The sequence below is a fragment of the Myotis davidii genome, unplaced genomic scaffold, assembly GCF_000327345.1.
Source record: "Myotis davidii unplaced genomic scaffold, ASM32734v1 scaffold118, whole genome shotgun sequence".
Classification (NCBI taxonomy): Eukaryota; Metazoa; Chordata; class Mammalia; order Chiroptera; family Vespertilionidae; genus Myotis; species Myotis davidii.
The window spans coordinates 3,006,761-3,023,160 of NW_006290441.1; the positions used below are offsets into that span (position 1 = coordinate 3,006,761).

Consider the following 16,400-nt stretch of genomic DNA (forward strand, 5'->3'; position numbering starts at 1 on the left):
GCTGGGCTGGGCTAGAGCTGGCTTTGACCTCTAGTTTCGGAATCAAACACCCTACTCTCTGCCTCTCACAATAGGGTTGGATAGCAACTGAGTTTCAGAATGTTAGGGAAGGCAGGTAGTTCTGGCGAGGATCCTAAGCAGCCTGGCTTCTGGACATTCTTCCCTCTGATGGGGTGGTGACCGGGGAGTGTTAATAGTTTCAGCTGGTGTTTCGTGGCCTGGAGCCAGAGCCCTCCTAGTGACACAGGGAATATCTATGAGGTGAAGCCTGTTTGCTTAGATGCTCTCTTGAGTCTGTCCTTGTATGGTGCAGAGTGGTTTGTGGTGGTCGCTGCTCTGGGCTAGGCCCTAGGCTGCAAGCAGGCAGGCTGGCTGTGGGCAGGACAACATCTGTGGGCAGCTTTGCCGTGGGCCGCAGGCACATTCTCCATTTAAGGGAAAGGGGTCTGCGATCTCCTTGGCTCTGGGTGTGAATGGGCAGGCCCGAAGCTTGCTCATGGCCTTTGCTGGATATGCTTTTTCAATGAGATCATTCCAGAATTACATTCCTATGAAATTATATTTCACTCAGGACGTGAAGCTGGATTTGTGTTAAAGCACTGGCACTGAAACTTGGGGCTCAGAGCAGGGCAGATATGGGAGCAGGGATAAACAGCTTTTACTTAGAAGGAGGGGAAGACACAAAGAGAGAGAAAACAGTTGTTAAAGGATTTCACATTTAAAGTTGGTACACTGTAAGCATAGCCAGGGAGTCGAGCTTACCCCTCAGCCCATGGAAAGGCAGACGTGATGTCTGCTGTCTCAGCAGGCTGCTACCCTAGGCCATGTGGGCTTGCTCTCTCACATCTGATTTTTCTCTCTTCGCTTTGTCTCTCTGTTCTGTATCTCTCTGACTCTCTGAGGCAAACACACACAGCCACACAGTCCCTCCATGCTGCCAGGATGAGATGATCATACTCTGCATGATGCTGCCCTGTATCGCCATGTAAATGCTGCTCCCTGAGCTCCGGATGCCCTTCTCTCCCTCTGCCTAGAAAACTCTGGTCACTCCGTGTAACTCAGGTCAGCGTTGCCTTCTCTGGAACCTATTGTGCTGCCCTCTGACAGTTGTTTCCTCGTACCACTGTGCTGTCACTCTCTGTGCACCCCATTCTATTAAATATATTTTCATTGATTTTTATTGATTTCAGAAATGAAGGGGGAGAGAGAGAGAGAGAGAGAGAGCGAGAAAGCATCAATGGTGAGGGAGAATCATTGATTGGCTGCCTCCTGCACACCCCACACTGGGGATCAAGCCCGCAACCCACCCCACACTGGGGATCAAGCCCGCAACCCAGGCATGTGCCCTGGCCGGGAATCTAACTGTGACCTCCTGGTTCATAGGTCAACGCTCAACCACTGAGCCACACCAACCGGCCATACACCCCATTCTTTATGCACTTCTCATGTGGTCTTTTGAAGGGCAAGGAACATATCTCCCAGTACCCAGTACAGCACTTGGTAAACAGTAGGTGCTCGTGAAATGATTGTTGAAGGAAGGAACTGAGTGAATGAGGAGTTGGATATAAGTGAAAGTTGGGTGCTACAGGCAGGGAAATCCATAGCATGAGCAATGCCAGAGGCCAGGAGACTAGAGTCAGATCTTCAGCAAAGGTGGTGCATGTATGTATGTCTGTGCGTATGCCCAGGAGTATGAAGAAGTTTGTGGAGTGCTAAGATAGAGAGCTCAGTGAGTTCTGGGTTCCTTAGACACAGTACTGGGATTAAGTCTGGGTTTTCTCAAGGTTAGATGAAACGACTTCCTGGGGAATCTTTGAAAACTGCAGCAGGATAGAGGAAAGAGCTCTAGATTTGGAATTAGGGGTTCTGGGTGGTGGTGGTAGTAATAGCCTTATTAACAACCAGAGGCCCAGTGCACGAAATTCGTGCATGAGTAGGGTCCCTAAGGCTAGCAGCTACCTGCTGCCTGCCGGGGCATCTCTTCCCCGGCTGCCTGATGCTGGTTGGGGCCTCCCTTCATTCCGTGCTGCCCCCTGGTGGTCAGCACATGTCATAGCAAGCAATCGAACTCCAGTTCGGTCGAACTCCCGAGGGGACACTTTGCATATTGGGCTTTTATATATATAGATAACATCAACAATAATAATGTAATCCTCACTGTGGACCAGACACTATTGCAAGTACTTCTTGTATATTAGCCCATTTATCCTTACAATAAGCTCTATGAAGTAGCTACTATTAATTGTTGCCATGTGAACAACTGAGGTCACACAGCAACCAAATAGTTCTAGACCTGGTTCTGCATGTAGTAGGTGAGTGATCTTGGGGCAAGAATATCTCCCTGGGCCTCAGTCTCCTTTGTAAAATGAAGAAAACACGTATTGCATTTAACCTCCCGGGACTTGTTTGGTAGACTCAAATGAGATAACATGTGAAAGTGTTTTTGAAAAGGATAAAGTACTCTACAGTACGATGGAGTCAGCATTAGCGAAGCAGGGAATCTTACATTAGATATTTTAGATGTTGGGATTATACTTTTTGAGTATGCTGCACTGAGTGTGAGCTGCAACTGTATTTCTCAGCCACATTGGGCTGGCTAGTGGCTGTATCTTTTATTATATTTAGAATCAGGATTTGCGCTGCCATTAGAGAAACCAGTTAAAAAAGGGGGGGGCAGGGCAACCCGGGCATGTGGTATGACCAGGAATCGAACCGTGACTTCTTGGTTTATAGGTCAATGCTCAATTCCTAAGCCACACCAACTGGGCAGAGAAACCAGTTTTTATTGGAGCCAAATGTACATGTGAAATGTCACTGGGGATGGATTGTTAAGGCTCTTCCCTCCTAGCCAGAGACATAATGGGGAAGCAGGGTGGTGGGAATTTGCATGGGGAAGAATTACTCTGTTGGGCCTTTGGGATCAGGGAGGACACTGCATCTGGTGGCAGAGAAAGTGGCTCAGAGGTGAGGCCCGTGTACCCCAGCTCAGCTGCACAGCGGTGACTGCAGGATTCCGTGGGCTGGTGGGTGGGACCCACTGTTCCTCAGGTGAGAAGTCTGTGGGGAGTTCTAGAAGTTGCTTTACATTGATTGCTATTGCCTTGATGAGGGAGACTGTGTCTAGCAAAGTAGCCCATTTTTATGGGCGTTGGGCCCACAGATGTGCCAGCACTTGGGCTTGAGGGAGTTGTGCTGAGCCAGGCAGTTGATGAGGAACGGGTGAAGGGGAGGGAGAGGAGTGTGAAGCCCGTTGCTGACGAGTGTTCTCTGGACCTCCTTAGAGCCGAGTGGCTTCCTCCATGAAGTCCGAGCTCAGCGCCTCCAGCTTGATGGTTGCCTGGCTTGGCCCTGATGCCTGTGTGAGTAATTACAGGTCCCTGAACCGAACCACTAGTCAGCTACATCCCTCAAAAATGCCTAATTGTAGGCTACAAATACAAAAATATACAAGGGCTTAGATACATGTCATAGCTCATTACAAAGAGCAGTGGCATGAGTCAGGTGTGACTTGGGTGGCTTTTAGTATGTTGGGAGCTGCTCGGGGAGCATACTGCCTGGCCCGGGAGAAGGGAGAAGGCCTGCTCTTTCCACAGGGAGACTGGAGACTTAGGGTAAGGGGAGCAAATGCATGCAATGACCATAGCTTGCTCTTCATATCTGCACCTCCACAGCTAAACAAATGTGGTTACTGGAGGTAGATTTGACCTTTCTTTGGGAATTGTCTTTACCAATAGTTTACAAACCACATTAGAAAATGTCACATTTGAGCCCATCCAGTGTGGCTCAGTGGTTGAGTGTTGACCTATGAACCAGGAGGTCATGGTTCGATTCCCGGTCAGAGCATGTGCCCGGGTTGCGGGCTCCATCCCCAGGGTGGGGTGTGCAGGAGGCAGCCGATCAGTGATTCTCATCATTGATGTTTCTCTCTCTCTCCCTCTCCCTTTCTCTCTGAAACCAATAAAAAAATATATATGTATGTGTATACATATACATATTTGTATATATATACACATGTACATATATGTATGTATATACCAGTATATAAAATAAAATGTCAGATTTGAATCTCAGGATCCTTGGCATTTGTGAGTCTAGTATTTTGGGATGTAACTATTTCTAACACCCCTGAAGGCCTGTGATGTGTAGTCTGTAAATTGCCAGCTTCCGAGTTTGAAACAGTGCTGGAAGGTCTCAGGGAAGCAGGGTGCCTTGCTGCAAGTGAGCCTCTCTCAGTGCCCAGCATTGGTGTATCTGCTGGCTCCGTAGACCTCCATTCAGAATTATCTATGCATATGGGGCCAATAAAATGGGTTCGAACAAGGATCTTTCCTTCCTTCCTTCCTTCCTTCCTTCCTTCCTTCCTTCCTTCCTTCCTTCCTTCCGTCCGTCTCAACAACAGACAGAAAATATTTTGGTGCCTCCTCTCACGTCCTTTTTGCCTACTTTCTTTTTTGTTAGAACAAGGATTCTTAAAATGAGTCTCTGGGGGGACTTTGAGAGCTTGTGAACCCCCTAAAATGGTAGATAGACATTTATGGGCATATAAATGTTCTGTGGAGGTTCCTGGGGTTTATTAGATACTCACAGGGCCCTGTGACCTCCGAGTGAATAACAATTTCTGTGCTCTAGGCAGGAGGTTCGGACAGTCTCAGCGCACCTCCCCTTTGACACGCAGGCTCTGCAGGATACTCGACATTACTGCCTTTTCTGACCTAAGACAGATTTCTCTAGTTTGCACCAGTTTTTTTCATATGGCTCTGAATGAGTTAGCACCCTTGAAGGATGCAGACTTTCCTTCAGAGAAACTCAAAGAATGTTTCAAGGTCTTGGAGGGCAATTTGCAAACAGGAATTTCAGAAATGCTTTGAGATTGTATTGGAACAAAAGTGCAGGCCTCTAAGGACTACTTTGAAGAGGATAACATCTGGTCTATGGTGTACAGTAGTCGCCCCTTATCCACGATTTCACTTTCTGTGGTTTCAGTTACCTGTGGTCAACTGTGGTCCAAAAATACAAATTCCAGAGATAAACAATTCATACATTTTAAATTGTGCGCTGTTCTGAGTAGCATGGTGGAATCTCATGCCATCCCGCTCTGTCCTACCCAGAACGATAACCGTCGCTTTGTCCATTGTATCCACAGTGTATACAGTTGTCCCTTAGTATCCACAGGGGACTAGTTCCAGGACCCCCTACACAAACCAAAATCCATGGATGCTCAAGTCTCTTATATAAAATGGCATAGTATTTGCAAGTAACCTACACTCATCTTCCCGTATTCTTTAAATCATCTCTGGATTACTTATAATACAAAATACATTGCAAATGCTGTGTAAAACTTTCCGGGGGGTAGTTCAGAGGAGAGCCTGGAGCCTGGGGTGAAGCTGAAGCAGATGAGCACAGCCTCTGTGTGGAGCGAGTTGGTGTGTACCCCTGCTCAGGCGGAGGGGCAGCTGTTATTAGCCGCGGTTGGAAGCCTGAGTGTGCCGTCAGAGTTCTGAGGCTTGCTGCCCTGCCCACCTGCTTCTGGGTGGGGTTGGGCCTGCCCTGGGAACTCCTTGGCTCCTAGATGCAGACTTAAACACACCTGCTGCAAGGTTCCCAAACTTTCTCAGACTTTCAGTTAATTTTTTCACAGTGCCCATGGGCAAAGAAAACCCGAGTTTCAGATAATGTAGTATCTGTATCCTAACAATGGAGCAGCCAATTGAAAAAATTATACACAAAGTCAAAGGAGAAATATTATTTCCTTCTGAAATGACCACAGTTACTGACTAATGGGATGTCCTGGGCGCTGCACAGCATCTCACGTCTTGGAATCAGACTGAATGTTGCCATCCTCACTTCCTCGTCCATGTTGCTTTCCATGTGGTCCTTGCTTTTTTCTCACTGCAGCTGCCGAAAAACCCAGCTTCACAAGGAAATGGTGCAGTTGAAAGCATAGAGTGCAGTCTGATGTTCACACTGTTGAGTATTGCCTATAAGACCCTTCTGGTCCCCCTGAGCAGGGGACTATACCTTCTGTTTCCGTAAAAAATGTCAAACGCCCTGTGAGTCCCCTGTAGTGCTCCGGGGCCCTCAACACCCAGCTGGAGAACCACACGCCTGAGATTGCCAAGTAGCACTTGTGTTTAAAAGAGGAAAAAAGGCATATTGTGTTCCCCTCATGATCCTTAAAGAGACTGGACAGACGGATGGACAGACGCCTCGCCTCTGCAGTCTCAGCTGGACTGCATTGTCCGGGAGGGCCTGGCTTTGACCAGGGTCTGTGTCTGGGAGTGCTCCGTCCCTAGGCAGGGAAAGATGATGGAAAGAAAGACCTGAAGAAACACAAGAGAGAAACATCTCTTGTATTTATTTTGTGTTGACTCAGGGCCCTGTGATAGATGGCTTAAAGAAAAATGGGGTTTTCTGGCCAGTGTGGCTCAACATTTGAGTGTTGACCCAGGAACCAAGTGGTCCCGGTTTGCTTCCTGATCAGGGCACATGCCTGGGTTGCAGGCTTGATCCGCAGTAGGGGTGCGCACAGGAGGCAGCTGATAGATAAGTTCCTCTCTCATCGATGTTTCTGTCTCTCTATCCTTCTCCTTTTCGCTCTCTAAAAATCAATAAAATATTTTTATAAAGAAAGAAAAATGGGGTTTGAACACCAAGGATTTGGGGACCAAGCATGGGACCTCTGCCAGTATTTTTTTCTGACTTCATCAGACAGAGCTGGGCTGCAGGGATTAACTTGGGATGGGGGATGGCTTCTTGCCACAAGATATGATAGAGCCTGAAGGACTGATGTCCTCTCGTGTCCATTAAGAGCTCAACACCCACCTCTCCAGACTCTGGGGTCTGCCGCTTACAATGAAACCCTGGGCAAATCACTCAACCTGAGGCTCAGTTTCTTCATCCATAAAATAGAGATGGTGACAGCTAGATTCAATGAAATAAATACATGGATAGAACCAAAAGAGCCTGGGGTATACATGCACTTTCTTCTTCTTCCTTCCAAAATTGAGGAATGAAGGGCTTTTCCCCAAAGGGAAATTCAGCTGGAATGATCTGAGCCAGCCTCTATAGTTTGAGGGTTACGCCACTTCTTCCTAATAACCTTGCTCTGTGTATGTAATGTTCCCTGAGTCCTACAGCCTGTACACCTACTATACCAGTTCCTTTTTCACCTCTAAATGGCATCTTTAAATGAACAGAGTTCTTATTTAATGTGGTTTAACTTATCAATGTTTTCTCTGATGGTGATCACTTTTTTTGTGTCTTGTTCAAAATATCACAGCTTGCTTCAAGGTCTCCTTGGCTTTTGCTGATGGTTTTTCTCTTGCTTGCAGTGTTCTTCTGCCTCCTTTATCTTCCACAAATCCTGCAAGACTCAGCCTGCTCCTCCAGGAGCCATCCCCCACCTCCCTCCTACCCACCTAACCGGGTGTCTTCTCATTGCTCCCAGAGCTCTGTGTTCATACGACTATCACTGCCCCTGTTACTTTGTACCAGAATCATTTTTTTTACTGTTTTTTTTTTCTCAGTCAAGGATGGGGAGCTGCTCAAAGGCAAGGTCTGGAGTATATAGCCCAGTGGCACGGGGAAGATGCCCACAAAGCATTCAAATAAGTAAACAAATGAAAGCCCAGCTAGTAAATGCCCACACCTGTCTCTCTCTCTCTCTCTCTACTTCGCCGACAGCATTTCCCAGCTGTCCTTAACCTGTGCCCCCCTTTGATGAGCAGAGAGAGCTCCCAGGCAGATTGTGCAATGCTCCTGCTGCCAGTAGTTTCCCAAACAGTGGAGGTCAGGGAAGGGAGGCCCTGTAATTCATTAAGCCCCAGGGAAAGGACCTTTGCTTTCCCAGAAGGGAAATAATGGTCGGCTTTGCAGAGAGCAATCTCAGTTGAGTTCTTGGGCTGAAACCATCCCTGCCCTGGATCTTTTGGGTGCTCATAGGGCATGGCCCCCCTTTGAGTTTTCTGAGTGGGGGTGATTGCTACAGGTAAGTCAGACTGAACTGGGAAGGCTGGTGGGGTGGAAGAGGGGCCTGGATAATGGAGCCTGAAGCTGCTCTTCCTGTCCAGGGAGGACCACTCTGAGCTGGTGGCAAATGCTTTTTCATTCGAAAAAAATATTTATTGGGCACTGAGGATACAGCTGTGGACAAACACAAAGATCTCTAGCCTCATGGAGCTTATATAAACACTAGAGGCCTGATGCACGGAAATTCGTGCAAGAGTAGGCCTTCCTTCCCCTGGCTGCCGGCACCAGTTTCCCTCTGGCACCCAGGACCCAGGCTTCCCTCCTCTGGCCACCTGCAGGCACCCAGCACTGGGCAGCTTCCCTCCAGCTCTGGCTTTGTCTGGAAGGATGTCTGGTCTAATTAGCATATTACCCTTTTATTATTCTAGATAATAAGTGGAAAATAAAAGTAGTATGTTAGATGGTGATAAATGCAAAGAAGAAAAATAAAAAATGAAACAGAAAGGGGGGAATGGGATGAGGGGTAGTGTGGTGGAGGAAGGCTTTTCAATCGTATTTTAATACTAATTTTCTTATAGTGTGGTCAGAGAAGGCCTCACTAAGAAGATGATAGCTGACCAAAGTCCTGGGAAATGAGTGCAGGTTCTCTCAAGGGAGAATGTTCTAACTACAGGGCACAGCAGGTGCGAAGGCCCTGAGGCAGGAATGTGTGTGATGTGTGTGAGGAAATAATGAGATAATGTGGCTGGTGTGGAAAGAGCAAGAGGGAAGAGTAGTTGAAATGAGGTCAAAGATATCCGGGGGGGCCCTGATGATGAGGGACCTTGTAAGTCATCGTAAAGATTTTGGCTTTTACTTTGCATGATGGGGAGCCATATAGGGTTTTTGAGCAGAGAAGCGAGAAAATCTGCACTGAAGCTGGTGGTGGGTAAAGGTGATTGATGTACGTAGTGACTTATTGAGGGCCTGTTCTGATGGTTTCTGTTTTCTCAGTGAAGTAGGAAGCAACGTCGGTTAAAAGAGTGAGGACAAGGGAAGTGGTCTTAAAGCTGAGAGTTGGGGGAAAGCTAAACCCTTGGCCCAGAGAATTCAAATGTCCCTCTCGATTCTGAGTGTCCTCTATTTTTTATAGATGGCGCTACATTAATCTTCATGTCCTCATTGTAGAGATGGGGTATTCTTCCTGTGCTACAGATAGGGAAATGGAGTATTGAGACTTACCCAGTCCCTTTACCCTTACTGATTCCTAGTCTTCTGAGAAAGTTGATGTGGGGGTGGCATATTTTCTAGAGCAGTAGAGGCATTTTGCCATCAAGTCAGGTTGAGTTCAACTAGACCAGAGAGCATGGGAGGGGTGAGAATGAAGTGAACTTCGGATCAGGAAAAGGCTTCGGGAAGTAGTTGACATTTGAACTGGATATTTAAGAAAGAATGAAGATGGAGGACATCAAGATAGAAGGAATGGGCTGAACAGAAAAGCTTGGAGGCGTGACATTCCTAGCTTGTGCAGCAAACGGCGGCGGCTGGTCTGCTGTGGCTGGCCGGAGGGAAGGCGCTGGTGTGAAACAGGTCCGTGGTCTTTGAATCATCATCGTGAATACGGGACCCGCTAGGTTCTTCTTGCCAAAGTGAAAGAAGTGGTTAGCCCCGGGCAGGGCTCTCGGTGGGGCTAGCCTTCGTTCTGCTTTCCCTTTCCACGTGGTGGCGAGTCATCGGCAGAGTGGGCTCCATCATCCTGCAGAGCTGGTGAGAGGCGGTTTCCAGACTGGCAGAAACAGCTGTGTCTCGGTTTTTCAAACCATCTTGGAAGCAACCAGATTTTCTTTGGCCTGGACTTGCCTGACAAACCCTCACCCCATTTCAGGCTTTCAGGAAATGTTTAAAACCAGCTTCAAACCTCTGTAGAATCCATGCTGAAGTGGAGAAGGACCATCTGGCAGGAAAAAGGATTGAACGTGGTCGAGGTTGACAACCCAAACTTAAAGGGCTCTTTGAGGAGGAGGTTTGGGAAAGAGGATGTGGGAGTGATAAGTGGACAGTGAAGAGATGGAAGGAGAGCTTACATTTTTTTTTGGATTATTATAAATTTTTTGGATTATTAACCAAATCATCTTTTCCTGCGGCTGGTTGAGGAGGATCCCACCCTCATAGGGACCTGTCAAAATACCCAGCCATTCCTCTGGCCTCCACAAACCAGATCCTGGTTCCTCTCCACTTGACAGGGCTCATAATCCCCTCAACGTTTTCGCTTGAAGGGCTTTCTGGACCTAGAACCAGAACCGGGGGCTGGAATGGAAAAAATCCAGGGTACAAGGTATGTAGAAATAGTGATGGAGAAAAGGGGCCTTGCATTTTGGGGGGGATTATGGGACAGACTTGAGAAAATCCTTTCTGGCTCCCTTTCTAAAGCGTTAGATGCCCACCCACCCAACCTCAAGCCCACTTTCTCCCCTTTCCCTTGGAGTCCTTGTTTTCAGGCACAGCAGAGCCAAAGACAAGGTTGTGGGCAGATAAACCAGTGAGAAATGTGTCCGGAAAAGTGGGATGAGGGAGGAGGAAACCAAGATGAATGAGATGAATAGACAGGCTTTGCTCCTGGGTGCACTGGGTGAGAACCTGTTACTGCAGCAGGGTCCTGGAAGACAATACGGGCACTTGTGAAGGTCAAGATTGCTCGAGGAGGTGGGGTGGGGTAAGGCCTGCTACAGACAATCAGACTGGGTGGCAGCTCCAGCTGGAAAACTCTTTCATCGCTATTATAGTAGCCAACTGTGGGAAGGGAAGTGTGAACCTGAGGGGATATGGCCAGTGCTAGAATTTCTAGGGCCTTTGTCATCCTTGCCTTGGACTCCTTGGCATCAGTTAACATTTATACAAGCACCTTTTTGTGCAGAACTTTCTGCTAAGTACAGAGGATTGTTCAAAAATTGGAGAACTAGCGAGCACAGCCCTACAGCTTTCTCAGCCATGTGGGGATGGGAGGGGCAGGGTGTCAGGACACGAGTGGGATGGCTGAACTTCTTAGGGCTCTCAGCGAACAGAGAGGCTGTGCAGGCTACAGCAAGGCCTGGAGCTGTTAGTTCAGGCAGAGCTATGAAAGGTAAATAAAGCCCTTTCCACCTTAACCCAGTCCAGGGACACCTTCAGGAGAGAAAGGGACAGACAAGCTCTCATCCTTTTTTAATTTAATATTTTTAAATTGATTTTTTAGAGAGAGAGGTAGGGAGGGAGAAAGAGAGAAACATTGATATGAGAGCAAAACATTAATTGACTGCCTCCTGCACACCCCTTTACCGAGGATTGAGCCTACATCCGAGCATGTGCCGTGACCGAGAATCGAACAGCAACCTTTCTATGCACCGGACGATGCTCAACCAACTGAGCCACACTGGCCAGGGCTCTCACACCTCTGAGCGCTTTGGTTTGAGTACTTATAACGTATAAGGAACTCATCCTAATTACAACCCTCCCTGAAGCTTGTAGTGGCAATACTGGTTGCTGGGACTCTTGGAGGACGAAATACCAAATCGACACTTAGAAATGGGTGCACCTAAAGAAGGGCACTGGTTTTTTGCTCTAGGGTGAGAAGGTTCATTCTTAGAGGCTGGGCACCCCTCAGAAGGCGCTCCCTTTAGAGACTCGCCTTGGACCTTGGGGGAGAGCTTCAGGGTCGGGTGATGGGATTGGACTGTGGGGGCAGGGAGCACTCAGGAAGCTGGAGAGAGTGTTTTAAGATGAAAACCCTTAGCACAAGCAGGGAGCCCTCCAGAGGCGCTTTCTTCCAGCCGTACTTTGGGGAGGGTGGAGGGTGAGGGGATGTGGGTTTTCAAATGGCCAAGAGCCGGTGCCCTGCACTGGAATGGGCCCTTCTGCCCTGCGCTGCTCAGGCCCAGCTGTCCAGGAGGCTTCCTGTGGCTGCCCACAGCGCCGTGCCTCCCAGCCCTCCCCTGCTGGGGCCGCAGTGCTCACCTGCTGCCTGGGAGAGTCAGGTACAGAGCTGCATAAGGCTGGCCAGCTGCAGGCGTTGGGTGGGGAGGTTCAGTGGTAAAGTGGAGAGAGCTTGTTGCATCTAAATGGGCCACTTCTCAAGTCTAGCCAACTGCGGCCAGACAGGGTGGGCAAAAGTAGGTTTACAGTTGTGAGTACATGTAACAGTTAATAAACCTACTGTAATCATCATAACCTGCATGTCTTTTTCCATATGGACAACTGTAAGCCTACTTTTGCCCACCCCTGTATAAAAATGTAGACAATAATGGCAGATTTTTCTGATTTTTCAAAAGAAGCCAAAAATCTGAATTTTTATTAGTATTTTATTTGTACACATCCAATTTTTAAAATGTTTGGCAACTGATTCAAAATTTTTACACTTAGCCGAAACCGGTTTGGCTCAGTGGATAGAGCATCGGCCTGCGGACTGAAGGGTCCCAGGTTCAATTCCGGTCAAGGGCATGTATCTGGGTTGCGGGCACATCCCCAGTGGGGGGTGTGCAGGAGGCAGCTAGCTGATCGATGTTTCTCTCTCATCGATGTTTCTGACTCTCTATCTCTCTCCCTTCCTCTCTGTAAAAAATCAATAAAATATCTTTAAAAAAAAATTTTACACTTAAAGGAAAGACCAAATGAGAATTTTTTTTTCTTTCAAACAACTAGCTTATGTCTTTGGGTATAGTAAACTTTTCTCCCCAGAGAAAGTGAGGAAAACTGTTAGCTACACGCGGTGGACGGCAGGAAGAGCTGGTTTGAGATACAAGAACTCTGAGCACACCTGGAGACCGAGGCAGCTGTTTAGAGGAGACGGTGAAAATGCTTCCGCTGGATCCAGCGATGGACCTGCTCCTTTGTCACTGAGGGTGGAAGAAGCCAAGGGTAGGAAGAGGGAGCGAGTGTTCATCTTTATGTGCTCACAGCTGGGCAGACTCTTTTGAAGATGGTCAGTAGTGACCCTTCCTACCTTTCCAAGTCCTCAGAGAGCGGCTGTAGGACATGTTTTTATACTTATGGGTATATAAGGCCAGCCTAACGCACTTTTGGAAAATACAGATTCCTAAGCCCCATCCCACAGATTCCCATTCAGGAGGTGCAGGTGGGGCCTGGGACTCTGTATGTTTAGCAAGAACCCCATCGATGTCAAGGAACATAAGTGGACCAGGGAGTTGGGCAGAACCAAGTCCACATTTCTGCTTCATTCCTTCACTAGGTGAGGGATCTTCAGCCAGTCATTGAATCTGTCTGAACCTAAACTTCCCGATTGGAAAAACCGGTCTCTGTGATCTGCTACCTTGAGGAATGGTCAGGACTGAGTTAGAAGATCCCTGGAGGCCATATAGGGTCCTGGCTCAGGGCTGGGGCACCAGTGCAGGCCACCTGGGCTCCAGTTCCTGCCCTGCACTCTAGCTATGTGCCTTGGGCGAGCTGTTAACTGCTCTGTGCTTTGGTTTCCTCTCTAATGAGTAAATAATAATAGAATCTACTTCATAAGGTTGTCACAAGAATTGAATGATTCAAAACGTCCCAAGTGCTTATAACTTTAGCTATTATTTTCTATAGATATAAAAGCCTAAGCGACCATCCAACCATTTGACCGTTTGACCGGTCACGATACGCACTGCCCACCAGGGGACAGACGCACAGTGCAGGAACTGTCACCTGGTGATCAGTGTGCTCCCCTAGCCACAACGCCGCTCAGCTGAATGACTGACTAGCATCAGACACTGTGTTCATGGTTGGCAAGCACGAGCCTCTCTCGCGGACACTCCCCCTGCGTGCCCCTCCCCCATCCAGACCCAACCTGATCAGGACCGACATTGGGACTGATTGGCTGCTTCTCGGTCATGGGCGTGCTGGTATCGCCCTAGGATGGGCACTTGAGACTGCAACAGAGTGACAGCAGGCCTACCAGCAGCGACAACAGGGGCAGTGGGGCCGGGATGAGCGGGAGCCGCGCACGTGGTGCCTGGGCTCGGGCTCAGGCTCCTCTCCAGCCACCTGCCGCTTCGCACACTACTACATCCCTCGGGGGATGTTGGACTGCCGGTTTTGGCCCAATCCCCACAGGCCACGCTGAGGGACCCCACAGGTGCATGGTGGATGATCTGTGCACTGGGCCTCTAGTAATTATATAAAGATCTAGTCTAGCCGATTTAGCTCAGTGGCTAGAGCATCAGCCTGTGGACTGAAGGGTCCCAGGTCGATTCCGGTCAAGGGCACATGCCTGGATTGCAGACTCGATCCCCAGTAGGGGGTATGCAGAAGGCAGCCAATCAATGATTCTCTCTCATCATTGATGTTTCTCTCTCTCCCTTTCCCTTCCTCTCTGAAGTCAATAAAAATATATTTTTAAAAAAGATCTAGCAGCATGTCTCACAATAAATGTACCTTTGCCTTTCCTTAGGTCCAATTGCTGTGGGTAACAAATAGTTTAAGGCTGCTTACTTCAAGCACTTAACTTGGCACCAGGCTGGTGCAGGTAAAGAATATCTCACTATGCGGCTGTCCTTTTACTTGACCTTTGACCTGACTTTTTTCCCTTTACAGTGAGCTCCTCCAGGGCAGGAAGGTGTCTGTCCATTTTTATATCTAGAACCTTGCATGTGCCTAGCATAGAGTAGATGTATTGAATGGCAGTGCCAGGGAGTCTGAAAAACGACTTAAGCTTGTGAATGGAGAGGTTGCCCCCCCCCCCCCTAATACCTAGAGAAGCATAAGCTGGAAAAAAACACCATTTACTATTAAGCGTCTGTGTGCCAAACGTAACAATCATGTGAGGTAGGTCCTTTATTATTGTTGCTCTTATCGTTAAGAAAGTTGAGCCTTTGAAAATCGCTCATGCAATGTCACTTAAGTAGCAGTTGGTAGAGGCAGGGTTGGACTTGGTTATCTAACTCCAAATCGGGTGCTCTTCCCACTGCACCTTAGGTGTCTGGGACTGGGGTCTCTCTGTCACAATGCAGAGTGTGTAGAAAAGTTCTAGAGGTACCTTGTTATGTTCTTTTCTCTGCTTGTACCTCTTCAGATAGTTTATAATTTGTCAGAGCTGGGGTTTTGAGCAACTTGTGATTGATGGTAGATGCTAATTCAATTCCATTTTCCCAAACATGCAGTTTCTGTCCGGACTTGGCCATGGATGGGCCTGGGAACTAACAAAACATCCTCTCATCCCCCTTGCTTCTTTGGCTCATTCCCTGACCCTGAGAGATTGGGCCTGTAGAGAGCAGGTGGGAGGGAGGACAGTGAGGAGAATATATTTGTCATCTATTCTTCTGACTTAATGGGCCTCTGGGTTCTCAGCAGTGCCTGCCCATGATGCCTTACCTCCCAGGCCCTGCGCTTGCAGAAGTGTGACCAGAGTCCCTGCCATGGCCTGGTAGCAGGTTTGAATCGTTCCTCGCTTGGTTATATCTTCACAGCATATTTCTTCTTGGTTCAAGCAAACATCAGATTCATCCACATTTTTCCTTCTTACCAAGTTGGCTCTGTTCTAATTTCAGAGCAGTGGGTCCACCCCCCTTACATCGGGAATTCAAGGAAAGAGAACATGTGTTTCATCCTGTTCTTTTAAGATATTTCCGTCTTCACTCTTTCTACACGTCTTCTGCCCTTTCCCTGGGGGCTTGCCCTGGAGCTGCTCGAGCATGTCCAGTGTTGTTTGGATGGTTACATGGTTATTGCGACCATTGTTACCATGGGCACAGTTGAACACTGATGCTCAGCAAGTTGATTCCTTGTAACACTGTGTTCCCTGAGGACCCTGAACACTGGCCTGGGAAAGCTTCCAGCGGCTGCCTCTTCTCTCCCCTCTTTCTCTTACACACACAGCGATATGTCAAGCACTTAACTTGGCACTGGGCTGGCGCAAGTAAAGAATATCTCACCAGCCTGGCAGGCCGGGCCGGCGTGGCCCAGTGGTTGAGCTTAACCCATGAACCAGGAAGTCACAGTTCGATTTCCAGTCAGGACACATGTCTGGGTTGGAGGCTCAATCCCCAGAGTGGGGTGTGCAGGAGGCAGCCAATCAATGGTTTTCTCTCAGCATTGATGTTTCTATCTCTCTCTCTCCCTCCCTTTCCCTTTGTCTCTGAAATCAATAAAAATATATGTATATTTTTAAAAAAGAGCATCCCACCAGAGCCAGTGCACATAGATGCTCTGGTGGCAGGATTGTCTCCTCCTTTTTCTCCACCTCCTTATCATCATCAACATCATCATCATCATCATCATCATCATCATCATCATCATCATCATCACCATGACTAACTTTAATGCTGTATACTTCAGTTTTTAAACATTTTCCCCGCAACAGGTAGGGATGGCTTTTCTCCGCATTATGAAGCATAAAAGTGAAGCTCAGGGTTGGTTTCCTTTTTCTTAAAGCATCTGTAGTATTCACCTTGGAGGGTGTTTCATTGCTATCACTGTTAGACAATCGCCTT

The 16,400-nt window shown here is 48.0% G+C and overlaps 1 protein-coding gene across 4 annotated transcripts in view; it reads left to right on the forward strand.

Annotated features, from left to right (window-relative positions):
- Positions 1–16,400, forward strand: part of ST5 (suppression of tumorigenicity 5) — a 104,322-nt gene that overhangs the window by 32,671 nt on the left and 55,251 nt on the right. The window contains exon 1 of one of the 4 annotated variants that reach the window (XM_006763482.2): positions 3,302–3,359. The exons of the other annotated variants lie outside the window; for them this stretch is intronic. Coding sequence (XP_006763545.1) covers positions 3,352–3,359 — 8 coding nt within the window. The 5' untranslated portion in view covers positions 3,302–3,351. Of the gene's footprint in view, positions 1–3,301; positions 3,360–16,400 lie in introns of those variants that run through there. 4 annotated transcript variants of the gene reach the window in all.